The sequence below is a fragment of the Tursiops truncatus genome, chromosome 8 (genome assembly GCF_011762595.2).
Source record: "Tursiops truncatus isolate mTurTru1 chromosome 8, mTurTru1.mat.Y, whole genome shotgun sequence".
Classification (NCBI taxonomy): domain Eukaryota; kingdom Metazoa; phylum Chordata; class Mammalia; order Artiodactyla; family Delphinidae; genus Tursiops; species Tursiops truncatus.
In genome coordinates, this window is record NC_047041.1 from 9,877,046 (window position 1) to 9,890,826 (window position 13,781).

The 13,781-nt window shown below is 51.0% G+C and overlaps 1 protein-coding gene and 1 non-coding gene across 3 annotated transcripts in view; one reads left to right on the forward strand and one right to left on the reverse strand.

Moving 5' to 3' along the window:
• The window catches only part of GRAMD1B (GRAM domain containing 1B), a 176,505-nt gene extending 170,173 nt beyond the window's left edge, over window positions 1–6,332 (reverse strand). For both annotated transcript variants that reach the window (XM_033861881.2, XM_033861880.2), the window contains exon 1: window positions 5,509–6,332. In XM_033861881.2, the coding sequence (XP_033717772.1) occupies window positions 5,509–5,882 (374 nt within the window). In that variant the 5' untranslated portion in view covers window positions 5,883–6,332. The remainder of the gene's footprint in view (window positions 1–5,508) is intronic.
• A 4,996-nt stretch (window positions 6,333–11,328) lies between these two features.
• Window positions 11,329–11,401, forward strand: TRNAG-CCC (transfer RNA glycine (anticodon CCC)). The gene has a single exon. It is a non-coding gene; the product is annotated as a tRNA-Gly (tRNA).
• Window positions 11,402–13,781: the final 2,380 nt, after the last annotated feature.

Sequence of the window (13,781 nt, forward strand, 5' to 3'; positions counted from 1 at the left end):
TAAGGAAAACTCCGGAGTTCCCCTAGAAGCACTTATCAGTGGCCAGCATAGCAACTGGCCTATAGACGGTAGCTGGGAGAAACTAACCGAGCGGGGCAGGGTTATCACCTGTTAACCTGCCCCATGAAAATCCCAGCCTCTCCCCTGACACGGAACTGGCACTTCCTGAGTGCGTAACCACCACGGAAACTCTCAAAATACCAACTGCCATGGAGGAAACTGGCCAGTGTGAATCAGCCCACGGGGCTTAGATCTACCTTCTCAGTTTCCACAGACTGTTTGAATGTGGAAACCACATCTACAGCCCAAGGTCGGCTGCTTCTCACGGAGCAGTTCACCTACGCCATGTAGCACCACCCTCACACATCCCCGTGCTGACCTCTGACCTCTGACCTCTACAGACATCCTCAGTGGCCTTCCCATCCTCCCGACCTCCTTCAGAACCTCCCCTTCCACGTGGATGTGATCTCAAACACGCAAGGGCCAACTATTCCCAGGCCCCGGGGAGATGGTTCAGTGTAACTGTAAACAGCCCGGGCTCTGGAATCAAAAGAATGTGATTCAGATCTCACCCTTGCTTCTGTGCGACCAGGAGCAAATGAATCTCTGAACTTCAGGTTCCTCAGCTGTAAAACCCACCCGGGGGTTTGTTGTGAGGATTAAATGTGTATTTAAGGCGCTTAGCAGAAAGTAAGACGCAGTCCCCGCCCTCAAGGAAGTAAGGGTCCGGGAGAGAGGTTTTTCCTAGTTTAACCTTATCCAGCACCAATAGTTTATTTAATCTGCTGACAAATCACAGGTCTCCTGTTTGATGCTTTGTGTGAAGAAAGCCATGAATTACCTCCCTCCCACACTCTCTGTGCTTCTCCTAGATGTCAGGGTCCACACGGAGCTGATGGGTGTAGCCCACATCAGCCTCCTCCCTGGAAACTGAGCTGAAACCGAAAGCAAGACTCCCTCCGAAGGTCAGAGTGAGGGGATGAAGACTTACGATAAATATACCAATGAGGAATAATCGTTACGTGCAAACCCACGTGCCAGCTAGACTGGCACCAGATAGATAACCAGGCTCACCAGGCTGGCAGAATCAGTGAGAGCTGCCACCTGAGGTCAGGTGTGCAGCAGAACAGAAGTCATGACAGGGTAGATGTGTCACACAGAAGAGGGGACAGAACTGCCATGGGAAAGTGGTGCAAGAGGTAATAATAAGGAGGGCGTCCTGGGGAGACAGAGCAGAGAAGCGCTTCTGTGGCCCCCATAAAGACAGCCTGCCGTCGGGCAGCCACACCTACACCCTTGTCCCTTGTCAGCTCTCCTTTCCCCCTCCAGAGAATGATGTCAGGATGCCATCACAGAGACACAAAAGTTGTGTCTCTGTCCAATTCTGACCTCTTGCCATAATCCAGCAGGTGAGAGAGGGACTCTAATCCTCAATTTGGGTTTTGAACAATCACCACAACCAGTTATGGCCAAGGGATTTGGGCAGACACGCAGCTACTAGTTCTAAAAGCCTGACCCATCAACTCAGACTACATTATCCGTGGAGCTCAGAGGGCAACGCGGTCAGCAAAAAACAGTGCCACCTTATGTTAAACAGTGGCTAAGATGACAATTCCCAGCTGTAACAGTAAGTGCTGGAAGAACAGTGCAAGGCTCAGGCCTCTACCTCACACCTGGTTCACACAGAACAGCAAGAATTCGTTGCCTCCAATACCATTCTGAGCATATCTCTCCTGGGTTCCGGAACCTACAATGGCTCCCCGTTGAGTTGAATCCTCTTTGCAGACAAAGCACACTGTCCATAGGATCTCAATACATCTTTGTTGACGGCCTGACTAATTGAAATGCAAACCCTTCAGCATAAATCATAGTCTGTTGGCCCATCACCACACCACCCTCATTTTTCCACATCCCTCATCAAGACCACACTTGGTCATCCATCCCCATCTTCAAGCCAACACACCAAAACTGCCTTCACCAAGAGGCTTCTGGTTCCCCTTCAAAACTCAGCTCTCCACAGAAAGTAGATTCGTGATTGCCTAGGGCTGGGGGCAAGGAGTAGAGGGGGATTGAGGGTAATATATAAAGGGTATGGGTTTCTTTTCAAGGTCATGAAAATGCTGTAAAATGGACTGTGGTGATAGTTACACATATTTGTGAATATACTAAAAACCACTGAATTATGTACTTTAAAACTGACTGAAGTGCATGGCATGTAAATTATATCTCAATAAAGCTGTCACATGTCAAAAAAACTCAGTTCTGGACTCATGTCCTCCAGGAAGTTTTCCCTGATTCATGAATAAGGATAATTTCACTCCAAAGAGGAAAGAAAAAGGAATCATTCACTCAATCGTTATTAATTTACCCATCAATAAACATCTATTGATCATGACGAAAGGCCAAGTACAGTGCTAGACAGTGAAGATCCAAGGATGAAACAGAGAAAATCGGACTCAGAATACTGGCCTCCAAGGTCTCTGCTAACGTCACCATTTTCTCTACTTCTTTCTTCCCAGGATTAAGGAAAAGAAAGGGGTCTCCTGATTCTCTTTATATTTTCATCTTTGTGCAGTTAAAATCCACAAGCTGAGGCCCTCTTGACACCGTGCCTTCTACCACATCAGACAGAATTGCACCGCAGGCCTCAAAGGGGCTTTTCTGTGTTGCAGAGAGGCAGACTTGGGGTGGGGACAGTGAAGAGGAAGGACGCTGCGTGGCCTGGTGTGCTCATTCCCCTAAACCAAGCCTGAGCTGGGTCACTTTCCAGTCACCATATCCAAGTCATGTAACGTGTGAGGAGTCCCAGGTGCTGCTCCAGGACACGTGAGTATGTAACCTATACTCTCAAGCACACACCCATTCCACGTGAGCCACTCACAGAATGATGCCAATAATCCTTCCCCCTTGCACAGCAAGAGGACGTTTACAAAACAGTTCCACATCTATCACTTGAGACCTCCCATTCATCCACAGATGGAGCAGACGAAACAGAGGGGAAGGGAGGTGCCCAAGGTTCCACAGCGAAGAAATGACAGACCTTAAAATTTAGACCCACGTCTCCTGACTTGAGTTCCAATTCTCTTCGTGCCCTATTGCCTCTAAATGTCAATTCCTCCTCAGGGGATCATCTTTGGCCATTTACAAGCACCCCTTCACTTGACCGCTTCTTTTCTTTCCAAGAAGCCGTCTACTTCCAAGGCCTAAAAGAGATGGGTTTTTGTTTTGGCCACAATCGAGACAGAGTCCAACAGGAGGCAGTTTAACAGTGGTTAAGAGTAGAGATCTGAGTCAGACAAACTTGGGTTTGAATCCAGAGGTTGTCTTTTTATACATACATGCATATATTCTTCTAATCCAGCAAGCCGCCATGGAAAACAACTACCATCTGGGGGTGTGCTGCGCCATGCGGCCTGTGGGATTTTAGTTCCCCGACAAGGGATCGAACCTGGGCCTTGGCAGTGAGAGTGCGGAGTCCTAACCACTGGACCGCCAGGGAATTCCCCAACTGCCAGTTTCTAAACTACTCCTAGAAGGTGAAAACGCTTCCTGATTTAAAAGTATGTTTCCTGCTCCAACAAAAATGAAGATTCCACTAAACCTTTTTTTTGGCCACACGGCTTGCAGAGATCTTAGTTCCCGGACCAGGAATCGAACCCGTGCCCTTGGCAGTGAAAGCGCAGAGTCCTAATCACTGGACGGCCAGGGAAGTCCCTCCACTGCACCTTTAGACAGACTCTCTAAACCAAGATAGACTTCCCTAAATCTAACCAAACCCTCCCCTATCCCTTCCCCGGCTACCAGCGTAAGAATCTTCCCCATATTCTGTCCTCAGTGTACATGGCAGAATCTCAGGATCAAAATAGGGTCTCTTTTAGGGTTTCTCACATTTGAAGGGAAAGCTGACAAACCCGGATGAACTATTTTAGTTCAAGATTAGCTCCCACCAAGCTTGCCCCATTTCCCTCTACTCTCTGGAAAAGGTGACAGGATGAAGTAAGAGTACAGAAAGAATTGCTATCCTCAGGTCCCCAAAAAGCCCCAGAACAAAGCTTTACATCTGCGCCTGCAGGGATAACCACATCCAGTCATTACCACCAAATAAGAGAAAGGAAGCCTGGCAGGCGTAAAACGCTCACCATCTGCGTAACCCAGCCCAATTCCTCAGCGTCCCCTCAACGACACATCTCACCCTGTTCTTATGCCTTCATCTGTACTGTTCCCCTTTCCTGATCTCATGCCCCTGACATTATATTCTTCCTGTTTTCTACTACCTATGTGTACGTGTTGTGGTTTGAGCCTCTTCCTTCCAGAAGTCTTCTTCCTCTCTTTGCCTGACAGTCAGTACCACATGGCACACAGAGTATGTGTCTTCCAAAGATTCCATCTCCTCAATACCAAGGAAACTCACATGCCGTGATTTCTTATCCAAGTCTCCTCCCATCCTCCTTCTCAACTTCCACATCCCCACACTCTACCCAGCTCTACCCACCCTCCCTCCCTGCCTCCTGGCCATAGCACCGTTAGCTGGTACCAGACTGAACTCACAAGAACATCCAATAAATACTTGTTGAACTGAAATGAATGGAATTGAACAGACTAGGAAGAGGAGTCCCGGGGAAGGTGGCCAATCACTTGCCTGCCCCACGCAAAGGCACAGACCACTGTTTGGTGACAGGGCCCTAGAGCCTGAAGGTAAATACGGAGGGTCCAAGACATCAGTGCACCACTGAGGACTGCCCACCTCCTCCACCAGGTGACGGGCTTGGCTCAAACACAACCCCTGGCCCAGGCTGTGTGGAGCTGCCCTACGGTCTTCTACACCAGTCCTCTGCGCAGGGAAAGCAAACTCCCCGACTACTCAGATGCCACGCTTGTCCAGACAAAAAGTAGCTGGCACAAACCATCATGGTGCGGACCAGGCCTAGATGTCTAAGAAATGTGACTCACTCAGTGCGAATACTCCGCCACCTCCTCTACACATGGGGGCCAGGAAAGGCAACCTGGGGTGGCCAACAATGAAATAATAAAAATTGAAATGGAGCTTAGAAACTGAAGTCTGAGTGGAGGAGCCACTTAACCTCTCTCGCCTTCTACGATCCCTGTCTGTACAATGGGACTGACAGGGAGTAGCGACCTCAAAGAGGTTTCGTGGGGACTAACTGTGGAGATGGACTGTGATGTGCCCATCATACTGACCGAGAATGATAAAGGCTCGGTAAACATCAGCTGCTACGGCTGTTACTATTCATGTTGCTGTGAGGATCCAATGGGATGGAACGCAGCATGAAGCCCCGAGTACCCGTGTAATGGAAAGTCACCGGCCCCCCGGCCTGGACTGGGGAGATGGGTGACACGTGGGGAAGCCGTCCGCCCTGGCGAAGGGCTCCTGCAATCCTCGGCGAGGTTCCCCGGGGTGCCCTGGGCACCCCCCACCCCACCTCCCCGACGGCTGTGGGGAGGCCGGGGAGGAAAAGGGAAGACGGCTGGGGCGGGACAGGCACGTACCTGCTTTCGCTGCACTCCTTCCGCTCACTCACCCGCAGCCACTTGCGGAGGAGGAAGCGTTTGCGGCGCGGGGAAGCGCTGGGCGTGGAGCAGTTGGACCACGGGGTGTCCTCGTCGCTGGAGGGCGTGATCTCGATGGACGGCAGCTGCAGAAACTCCTTGCCCGGGGCCAAGACGCCGGGCAGGTCCCGGCTCAGCCCGGCCTCCAGGCTCGGCTCCTGCACATTCTTGGTGCGGCGCATCTTGAAGCGCCGGCGGCGGAGCGTGGGGGTCGACGAGCTGGACCAGACCCGGCTGCCCTCGGGCGCGCCCGGCGGCTCGGGCACCTGCAGGGCGGGCGGCTGCAGGCTCTCCATCATGTTGGCCGCCGGCATGGGGCCCGCCGCCTCCGCCCGGCGCCTCGCCGCCCGCCGGGCCCGCTCCCCGCCCCTCGCCCGCGGCGCCCGGCCTCTCACGTTAGGAAATGCTCGCCGCTCGAGCCGCGAGCGGAGCAAGTTCGTCTCCCGGAGCGCCGCGCGGGAGAGGGGAGCGCTGGGGCTCGCGGCGCGACCTCCCCGGAGTCTAAGTCGGCCGCCCGGCCGCCCTCCGGGGCTCCCCTCGGGCGCCCGCTGCTTTTCCTTCGGCGGCGCTCCCTCGCCGGCTGGCGGCGGCCGTGCCCGAGCGGGACTCGGCGGCCCGGGCCCCAAGGGGCGGCTCGGCAAACTCTCAGCGGTTTGCGTTCGGCGGACTAGGCTGGGGAGCCGGTCTTGGCGCTGCAGGGAGGCAGAGAGCGGGAGGAGGAGGCAGAGGGAGAGAGAGAGAGAGAGAGGAAGCAGACGCTGGATGAAAACAAAAGAGGAGGAACAGGGGGCGAGGAGCGAGGGTCACGTCTGTCCAGAAAGGGCGTGCACAGGCGGCGACGGCTGGCGTAACTGTACCCGGGATCCCTGGGGAGGGACGCTACCTCCGAGCCAAGGCTGCTCCAATCAGCCGAATGAAATAGGATCACAGCCCAAACTTTCTCAAAGCGACGGCTGGCCAGGCAGCTCTCATTAATCTAACTCCCTGCTTTTTCTTTGAGGGGGAGCAGGGGAAGGGAGGAACCGAGGAATTCAGTCAGGATACAGGGTTGAGGGAAGACTAGGGACTCTTCGGCTGGATCTCCTCTCCTGAGAAAGGTGCTCTCTCTGAATAACTTGGGGTGCAGTTCTGGACACCGCTTCCAAAATGACAGGCTGAGAAGAGAGGACAGCTCTGTGGAATAAGCCGAGGACAGCAGACATGACATATGGAGGAAGGACAGACAGTAGGACCTGAGAGACACAGGACACACAGGACCAGTCAGGAAAAGGGAGTGATCTCCGTGCATCTGGGTGACCCCGTCAATACCAGAGCCCCATCCCAAGCACAGAATGAAATTAGAGGAAGGTGAGCACCCAGAAGGTGAAGCATACAGCAAAGTGAGTCTCAGGGAGCTAAGGGTACTCCCTTTACGTTCCTGGGGGCTGGATCAAGTCTGCTTCAACCTGCAGGGGGCATGGACTGCGTCACAAAACGTCTGTATGTCCCCAGGTCATGGACCCTCGAAAGTGTGGGTCAGTCCTGTCGTGTCCCAAGCTATGCTGAACCCCTCACTCCCTAGACCCAGGTACCACCCTAAGAGATTGGCCCTAGAACTGATCCACCTCACCGAGGAGCCCTGTTCAGGACTGAGTCTAAAGCAGCCCAGCTCCTAGATCATAGACTGTTACCGCCCATCTTTCCTCCCAGCCCACAGCGCATGTGCCTCTCCAGTAAGTCCTGCACGTGAGAGCCAAAGTAGAGAGGATGGCTTTCAAAGAGACCAGCAGGAGTACAAATAGTGCAGCATTAAGTCCACAGCGCAATTCACCCAATCCTCTCTGCCCCTCTCCGTGAGTCCAGTAGGGAAACAATGCCCAGCTTCTGTGCCAGCATGAAGGTCATGAGAACATTTCACAAGTGTCCCAAAGCTGAGGAAAAAAAATCACATTCCTAAAGACCACCAGAACTCACTGTAAGAAAATATGTCCCTGCAGTTCAAGTGTGACAGCTGGCCATGGGTCCACCATGCCCTGCAATGACACATGGGGGGAGCTCCAGGCATTGTGACCCCGCACAACCTCCATGAGGCCAGGAATCTGAGGGAAGTATGTTTTGCTCCAGAAGAGAGAGAGACTGAAGCCGAAATGCCAGAGCCAGGCCCACCTGTAAATGACTCCCTGGAACAGCGGGCCTGTCTTATTTCTGACCCTTCTCCACATCCGGCCACTGGCTCTCTCAAGGGTGGCTTGGTATCACTCTATTTTAACTCCTGGATGTGTCCCGGAAAGGATCAACTCCTTCCCATCAGGTGTCAGGCCTGGCAAGCGGCAGGACACTGCTTCCGGCTCCGGAATGCCCAGGAAGCCAAGCTGTCCCTCCAAACTTCAGGGTCCGGAGCGAAGCCACAGAGCTGCTCACTGCCTTGGATTTCCTCCAAAGATGAGCGGGTTGCCGGGGATCTGGTAACTTTTCAGTTCAAGGAACCTGCTTGTTAAGGGGGCAGTTGAACTAAGAGAGCGGCGTCTCGGGTGTTTAAGGGGCAAAAGGAAGGTGGGTGGGCTCACTACCGTTCACTGGAAAGCCAAAAAACAAAACAAGATGGAACAAAACAGGAGGGTGCACACACAGGGGCCAGAGGGTTCCATGGGTATTTTGGGGAGAGGGAGATTCAGCAAGGGGATTGGCCCCCTTAAGGGGACCGTGCGCCCTCTGAATTTAAATGTACACCCCTTGAAAGGAAGAAAAACAAGCAGCTTCCTCCTCCCACACACTTCAGCCCCTTTTCCACCCACAAGAGATGCTGGACCTAAAATCTAAAACCCTGTGAGGTTTAATTTAAGCCTTGTGCCCAGCAGTAGTTGAGTGATCATTTACATTTCTCCTGGCCTGAGGGAAAACCTCCTCCACACTAAGTCTGCAACGGTTTCACTTGGGAAGCAGATACCCAGAGTACCTGAAGCCCCCAGCCACTGTCCTAGCTCACCTCCACCTGCAAGTCTCGGCTTAAAGAAAAGAAGGTACTTGTCACCCAATAAAACCCTACTCAAAACACATCCACCAGAAACTAACACAACATTGCAAATCAACTCTCCTTCAATAAAGAAAATTTTTTAAAAAAAAAAACACATCCCCATCCCACCACCCTCAGCTGTTTCCTTTCCACTGTGGCACTGTCAAGGAAGATGATAAATGGGACACTAGTTTGCAAATGAAATGCCCTCCAGCTGCAAGTCATCATTGCTGTGAAAACTACACACATTAAAGGAAGGACCAAGTTTGCCCTCCCTTTGATTCTGTCCAGTGTCCTGTGTGTTTTGTTTGTAAAGCAACCTTTACACTGTCACAAAGGCTTTCATCTGTAATACTTTATCTTCCCAGTGACCCTAGCAGTGAAGACAGATGTTATTACCCTCATTTTACAATTTATTGAAGTGACGCACAGGAAGATATCCAAGGTCAGAGATAAAAACACAATAACTGATCCATGACAAAGCCAGAACTTGAACCTGGGTCATCTGAAGCCACTTAGAGGCCACCCAAATCTCATCAAATGCATCAGCTCTAGAAAGCAGGTCCCTTGGAGCACCAGCATTTCACCAGCCCTGATTTTAGTTGGGTATGTCACGAAACGACGTGTAGCTACTCAGTTCCATCCGTATTTTACAAGTGTGGAAAGGGAAGTGCAAAGTTCTGCAAAACAATTTCTCACAGGAGCTGGTGTCAGGGGGTCAGGACTAAAGAGCTTCAGAATCTGAGCCACTGCATTCCTCCCAAGTCCCCCCACCCTTCCACTTGTCTCCCATATTTCACTCTCAGCCGACTGGGCGGTTCTCCAGGAAACTGCCCTCACCTGTGGCCCCTCCAGACAGGTGTTGCCAGACCAGCCAGGCCTGCCTGCCCCCAGCTCACACAGCCAGGCCTCTGACTTTAATGAAAGGAGCTCATGTTACCAAGCAACTGTTGTTTATTCTCAACTGTTCAGGCTCCCTTTTCCTGCAGACACAAGACATCCAACACCTGTCTACTACTTCTGGAGCCCTGCAAACTCCAAAGTCCATTATTCAGCAGAAACTTCCAGGAGGGAACTTAAGTGAAAAATAGCAGGTGAGAAGCTAGATTTCTCCTGGGTGCCCACCCAGGCGAGTGGGAGGCAGAAGGGGCAGGTCCCCACCCACACCCACCCACATCCCTCCAGCCCCAGGGATGCCAAGGGCAGGCAGCTCCCAATAGCACGGACAGGTGTGTCCCCTCCAACGCGGCTGCCACAGGACAGTCAGTCCCCCCCTCAAGGTGAGGACACAGACTCTCTCTCCCTCAGGACATCAAAATAGCCAGACCCGTGGGCTGGCTCACGGACCAGAGAAAGAAGTGGGCAGTGGGCATTCACGAAGAGGAACTTGTTGCTATCAGAGAACTGGAAATCCTGATAGAAATGTGGACGAGGCCACAAGAGCAGCGTAATGAACTGTCTTCAAATACAAAACGAAGCACGGCCGGATCATATACTGAAACGCTTCTTCCGTTGCCAACCAAGAGGAAATGAGTTTGTGTAGTACTCTGTGTGGGAGATTCAGGTTAGATGATAAACATTTCCCGAGAGAAAGGCCAATTAAGGGCTGGAATGGATGACCAAAGATGGTTTAGAGGGCGGCTTTCTCTGCACATCTTTAAAGGTAACTGGAGCACAGTTAGAGGTAGAAGCAGGAAAGAATGATCTCGTAAAGGCCCAGCCATCGTGGGTCTGTGGGCCCCAGATTCTCTCTCTTTTAAATAAAAGCAATTCACGTATGCCTAAAACAAAGTCCATTTGAACTGATGCATTTCTGGCCCAGGGCGTTTTGATTGCTGGATACTAAATACCTCCCTGAAACCCACGGACAGCTTTAATATCTGCACTGTGAAACAGAAATACGAGGGTGGTGAAGGACAAGGGGCTGGGAGTGGGGACTGCGGGGACGGGTGAAATTGGAGAGAGCAAGCTTCAAGCCCTCCCCTGGTAGCCTGAGTCTGTTCCCTCCTCTAATCCCTACCTCATCACCCTGTGCAGCAGCTCGTCACTGAAGCCATCAGCGCGGTTTCTGCACTCAGTTTGTGTGATTAGAGAGTGCTGGAGGATGCTGGCTAAGCACAATCTAAATAAAACCACAGTGGACCAGCCTCCACGTCCAGCTTCTCCTTCTGAGAAAAAGGAAGAAAGAGCTGCAAGACTTTTCCCGGGTCTCAGTTCCCAAGGATGGTGCGCTGGCGAGGTCTCTCAGCCTTGGGAAACGCGCAAGGTTGGCAGCACGCTTCCGCCAGCCTTCGGTGGCCGATGCCAGGGTGAGCAAAGACGTCACCCCAGGAGGACTGTCACCAGATAAGCCTGCCTGGTTTAACTGCTCATCGAAAGGCTTAGGAGTCAATCCAGACTATTCTGCACAACACTTGGCTGACCCTGATTTTGCAGACAGACATCATCACTTGTCCTCTAAATCTTCCAGAGGACATCAGGGCTGGACAAGACTTCCTGCGGCCACCCCACCCGTCTCCTTGCCGTCCATCCCGGAGGAGGCAGGTGGCCTGCTCTGGGATGCCTGCTGCTTTCCTCTGAAGGGTCCAAATACTATGGGCACCGTAAACTAGTGACTGCGTGCACAGGCCCACAGGCCTGTTCTCTGAGCTTCTGACCCTTTGCACCACTTACCAGCTGTTGGATTTGGTGATGAGTTATTTAATTTCTTTGTGTCTCTGTCTCCACACCTAAAAAAAATCAGGATAATTAATAGTGTCTGTGGGACTTCCCTGGTGGTCCAGTGGTTAAGACTCTGCACTCCCAATGCAGGGGGCCCAGGTTCGATCCCTGGTCAGGGAACTAGATCCCGCATGCCACAACTAAGACCCGGCACAGCCAAATAAATAAATATTTTTTTAAAATAGTGTCTCCCTCCTGCAGCTGTTGTGAGAGCATCTGAACAGCGTAGGGCATTTAGAATAGTGCTTGGCACCTAGGAAGTGCTCTATAAATGTTGGCCTTTTTGTACCTAATTAAGTCTCCATCATAAGACCTGTGTTAGGAAACACGACCACTCGCGTTGATTTTCCATTCAGTTTAATTCTAAGAGTACACGTTAAGCTACAGCAGCGTGTGAGCTCCTTACTAAGCGCTGGGGAGACAGCAAGACAAGCATGACACGGGATGTGCGTTGGAGCATACAGCCTAGCAGGGCAGAATTAATTAAGTGCAAAGCATAAGCGCTAACAGCTGTGAGTGGAAAATGGATAAATTTTAACCAGAGGGAAAGAGGTGGTCTGGGAAGGCTCTATGGAGGAATTAGTATTTAAGTGAAGACTTAACGTATGAATTTCAGTAGAAAAGAGGAATGGAGCATTCTGGAATAAAGGAAACATTTGAGTAAAGGCACTGAAGAGAAAAAAACCCATGGAGAGTTTTTGAAAATAGGAAGAAAGAAGTCAGGGCTTATGGAAGGACACAGAGGAGATGAGGATGGACAAACAAGAGGGTCATATTGGTGAGTACTTAAAGTTTAGTTTATTCTTTAAACAAAGGGATGCTATTCAAGTTTTTTTTCTTGGGGGGGGCAGGCAGTAACATTATCAACCTGTATTTGAGGAACAGCAGTTCTGGTGACAGTGTGAAATATATACTGGAGAAGCAAAAGATGGGACACACAGAGGCCAATCCAGAGACTGTCATTCAATCCGTCCATATTTTTGGAGTATCAACTATGCACGGCAAACAATGCAGGTAAATGATGGAGAAAATGTGAAATAGGGCGGGAGAAAAATGTGGGATGAGAGGAGGTGGGCAAGGGAAAGAAAAGTCCTATGAAGATTTATTCAGAGTCACAGATTAGAAGAAAACCAAGAATGTGGGATGATTCGGAAGTCAAGGGAAGGAAGGAGCCAGTGTTTGTTGAATGACTACCGCAAGCCAGACACCGGGCAAAGTGCTTCACACACAAAATCCCATTCAAGCCTCCCAACCACCCTGAGAAACAGATATCGAAAGTCCCATGTTAGGGGCTTCCCTGGTGGCGCAGTGGTTGGGAGTCTGCCTGCCGATGCAGGGGACACGGGTTCGTGCCCCGGTCCGGGAGGATCCCACATGCCGCAGAGCGGCTGGGCCCGTGAGCCGTGGCCGCTAAGCCTGCGCATCCGGAGCCTGTGCTCCGCAACGGGAGAGGCCTCAACAGTGAGTAGGCCCGCGTACCGCAGAAAAAAAAAAAAAAAAAAGTCCCATGTTAGGATGAGGAGAGATTTTAAAAGGTGCCTGACTTGCCCAAGTTCACACAGCAAGTGGAAGAGGAGCACAAATGTAAACCAGGGTCTCCCTGCTTTAAAGTTCATGCTTTTTCAATTACACCACATTTCAGAAAGATAAGCGATGCCCAATGCTATAATGAAGTCAGGCAGGAGGAAGACTGAGATAATCCCATTAGATTTTGTAATTGGGTCGTTGGTGACCTCTGAGGGAACAGCGGGGGTGAGGGCAGGAGATGGAATGCGATTGCCAAAGGTGGAAGAGCACGGAGCGAAGCAATACATGGAGGCTGCAAGAGACCGTGCTTTCCAGAAACCAGGCAGTGGAAGGAATGCCTTTCATTTCTATTCGTTCTTAAATAGTTATTGAGCATCTTCTATGTGATAAACACTCTTCGAGGATCTGGAGTTAGACTGGGAAAAGGTGTGTGTGTGTGTGTGGTGTGTGTGTGTGTGATTGTTGGCAGATGTTATGTTTCAGAGGAACAAAATGTGACTGTACGATTATGCCGTTTAAAATGGAGTTCTGCCTCTATCTGCTAAGAAAATTGAAGCTTGGGGGTGTACCTGGTAATCTAGCAAATCAATCAAAAAGTATTTAATATGCCCAGACTCTAAGCATACCATAATACTGGGTACCGTAAAAGGTTTCTGAAAAGTTTCTGCAAAACTATTTATTTATTCCTCAAAATAATTTTTGAATGTTTATCAGAGATGACCCTGGCCTCAATTGCTTCAAATCTTGAGGCAGGGGGGAGAGCAGAAAACCAATCCAAGAACTACAGTTTGGTAAGAAAATCCACTTCAATAGAAGCATGTACCAAATGCAGTGTGAGCCCACAGGAGAGAGAGCTTGATCCAGAAAGAACTTCATGGAGGAGACAGTATCGACCCAAGGTGGAAGGTTAGCAGAGGAGTTTTCCAGCTAGACCAAGGGGGGCATGCTTCCAGGCAGAAGGACCACTTGTGCA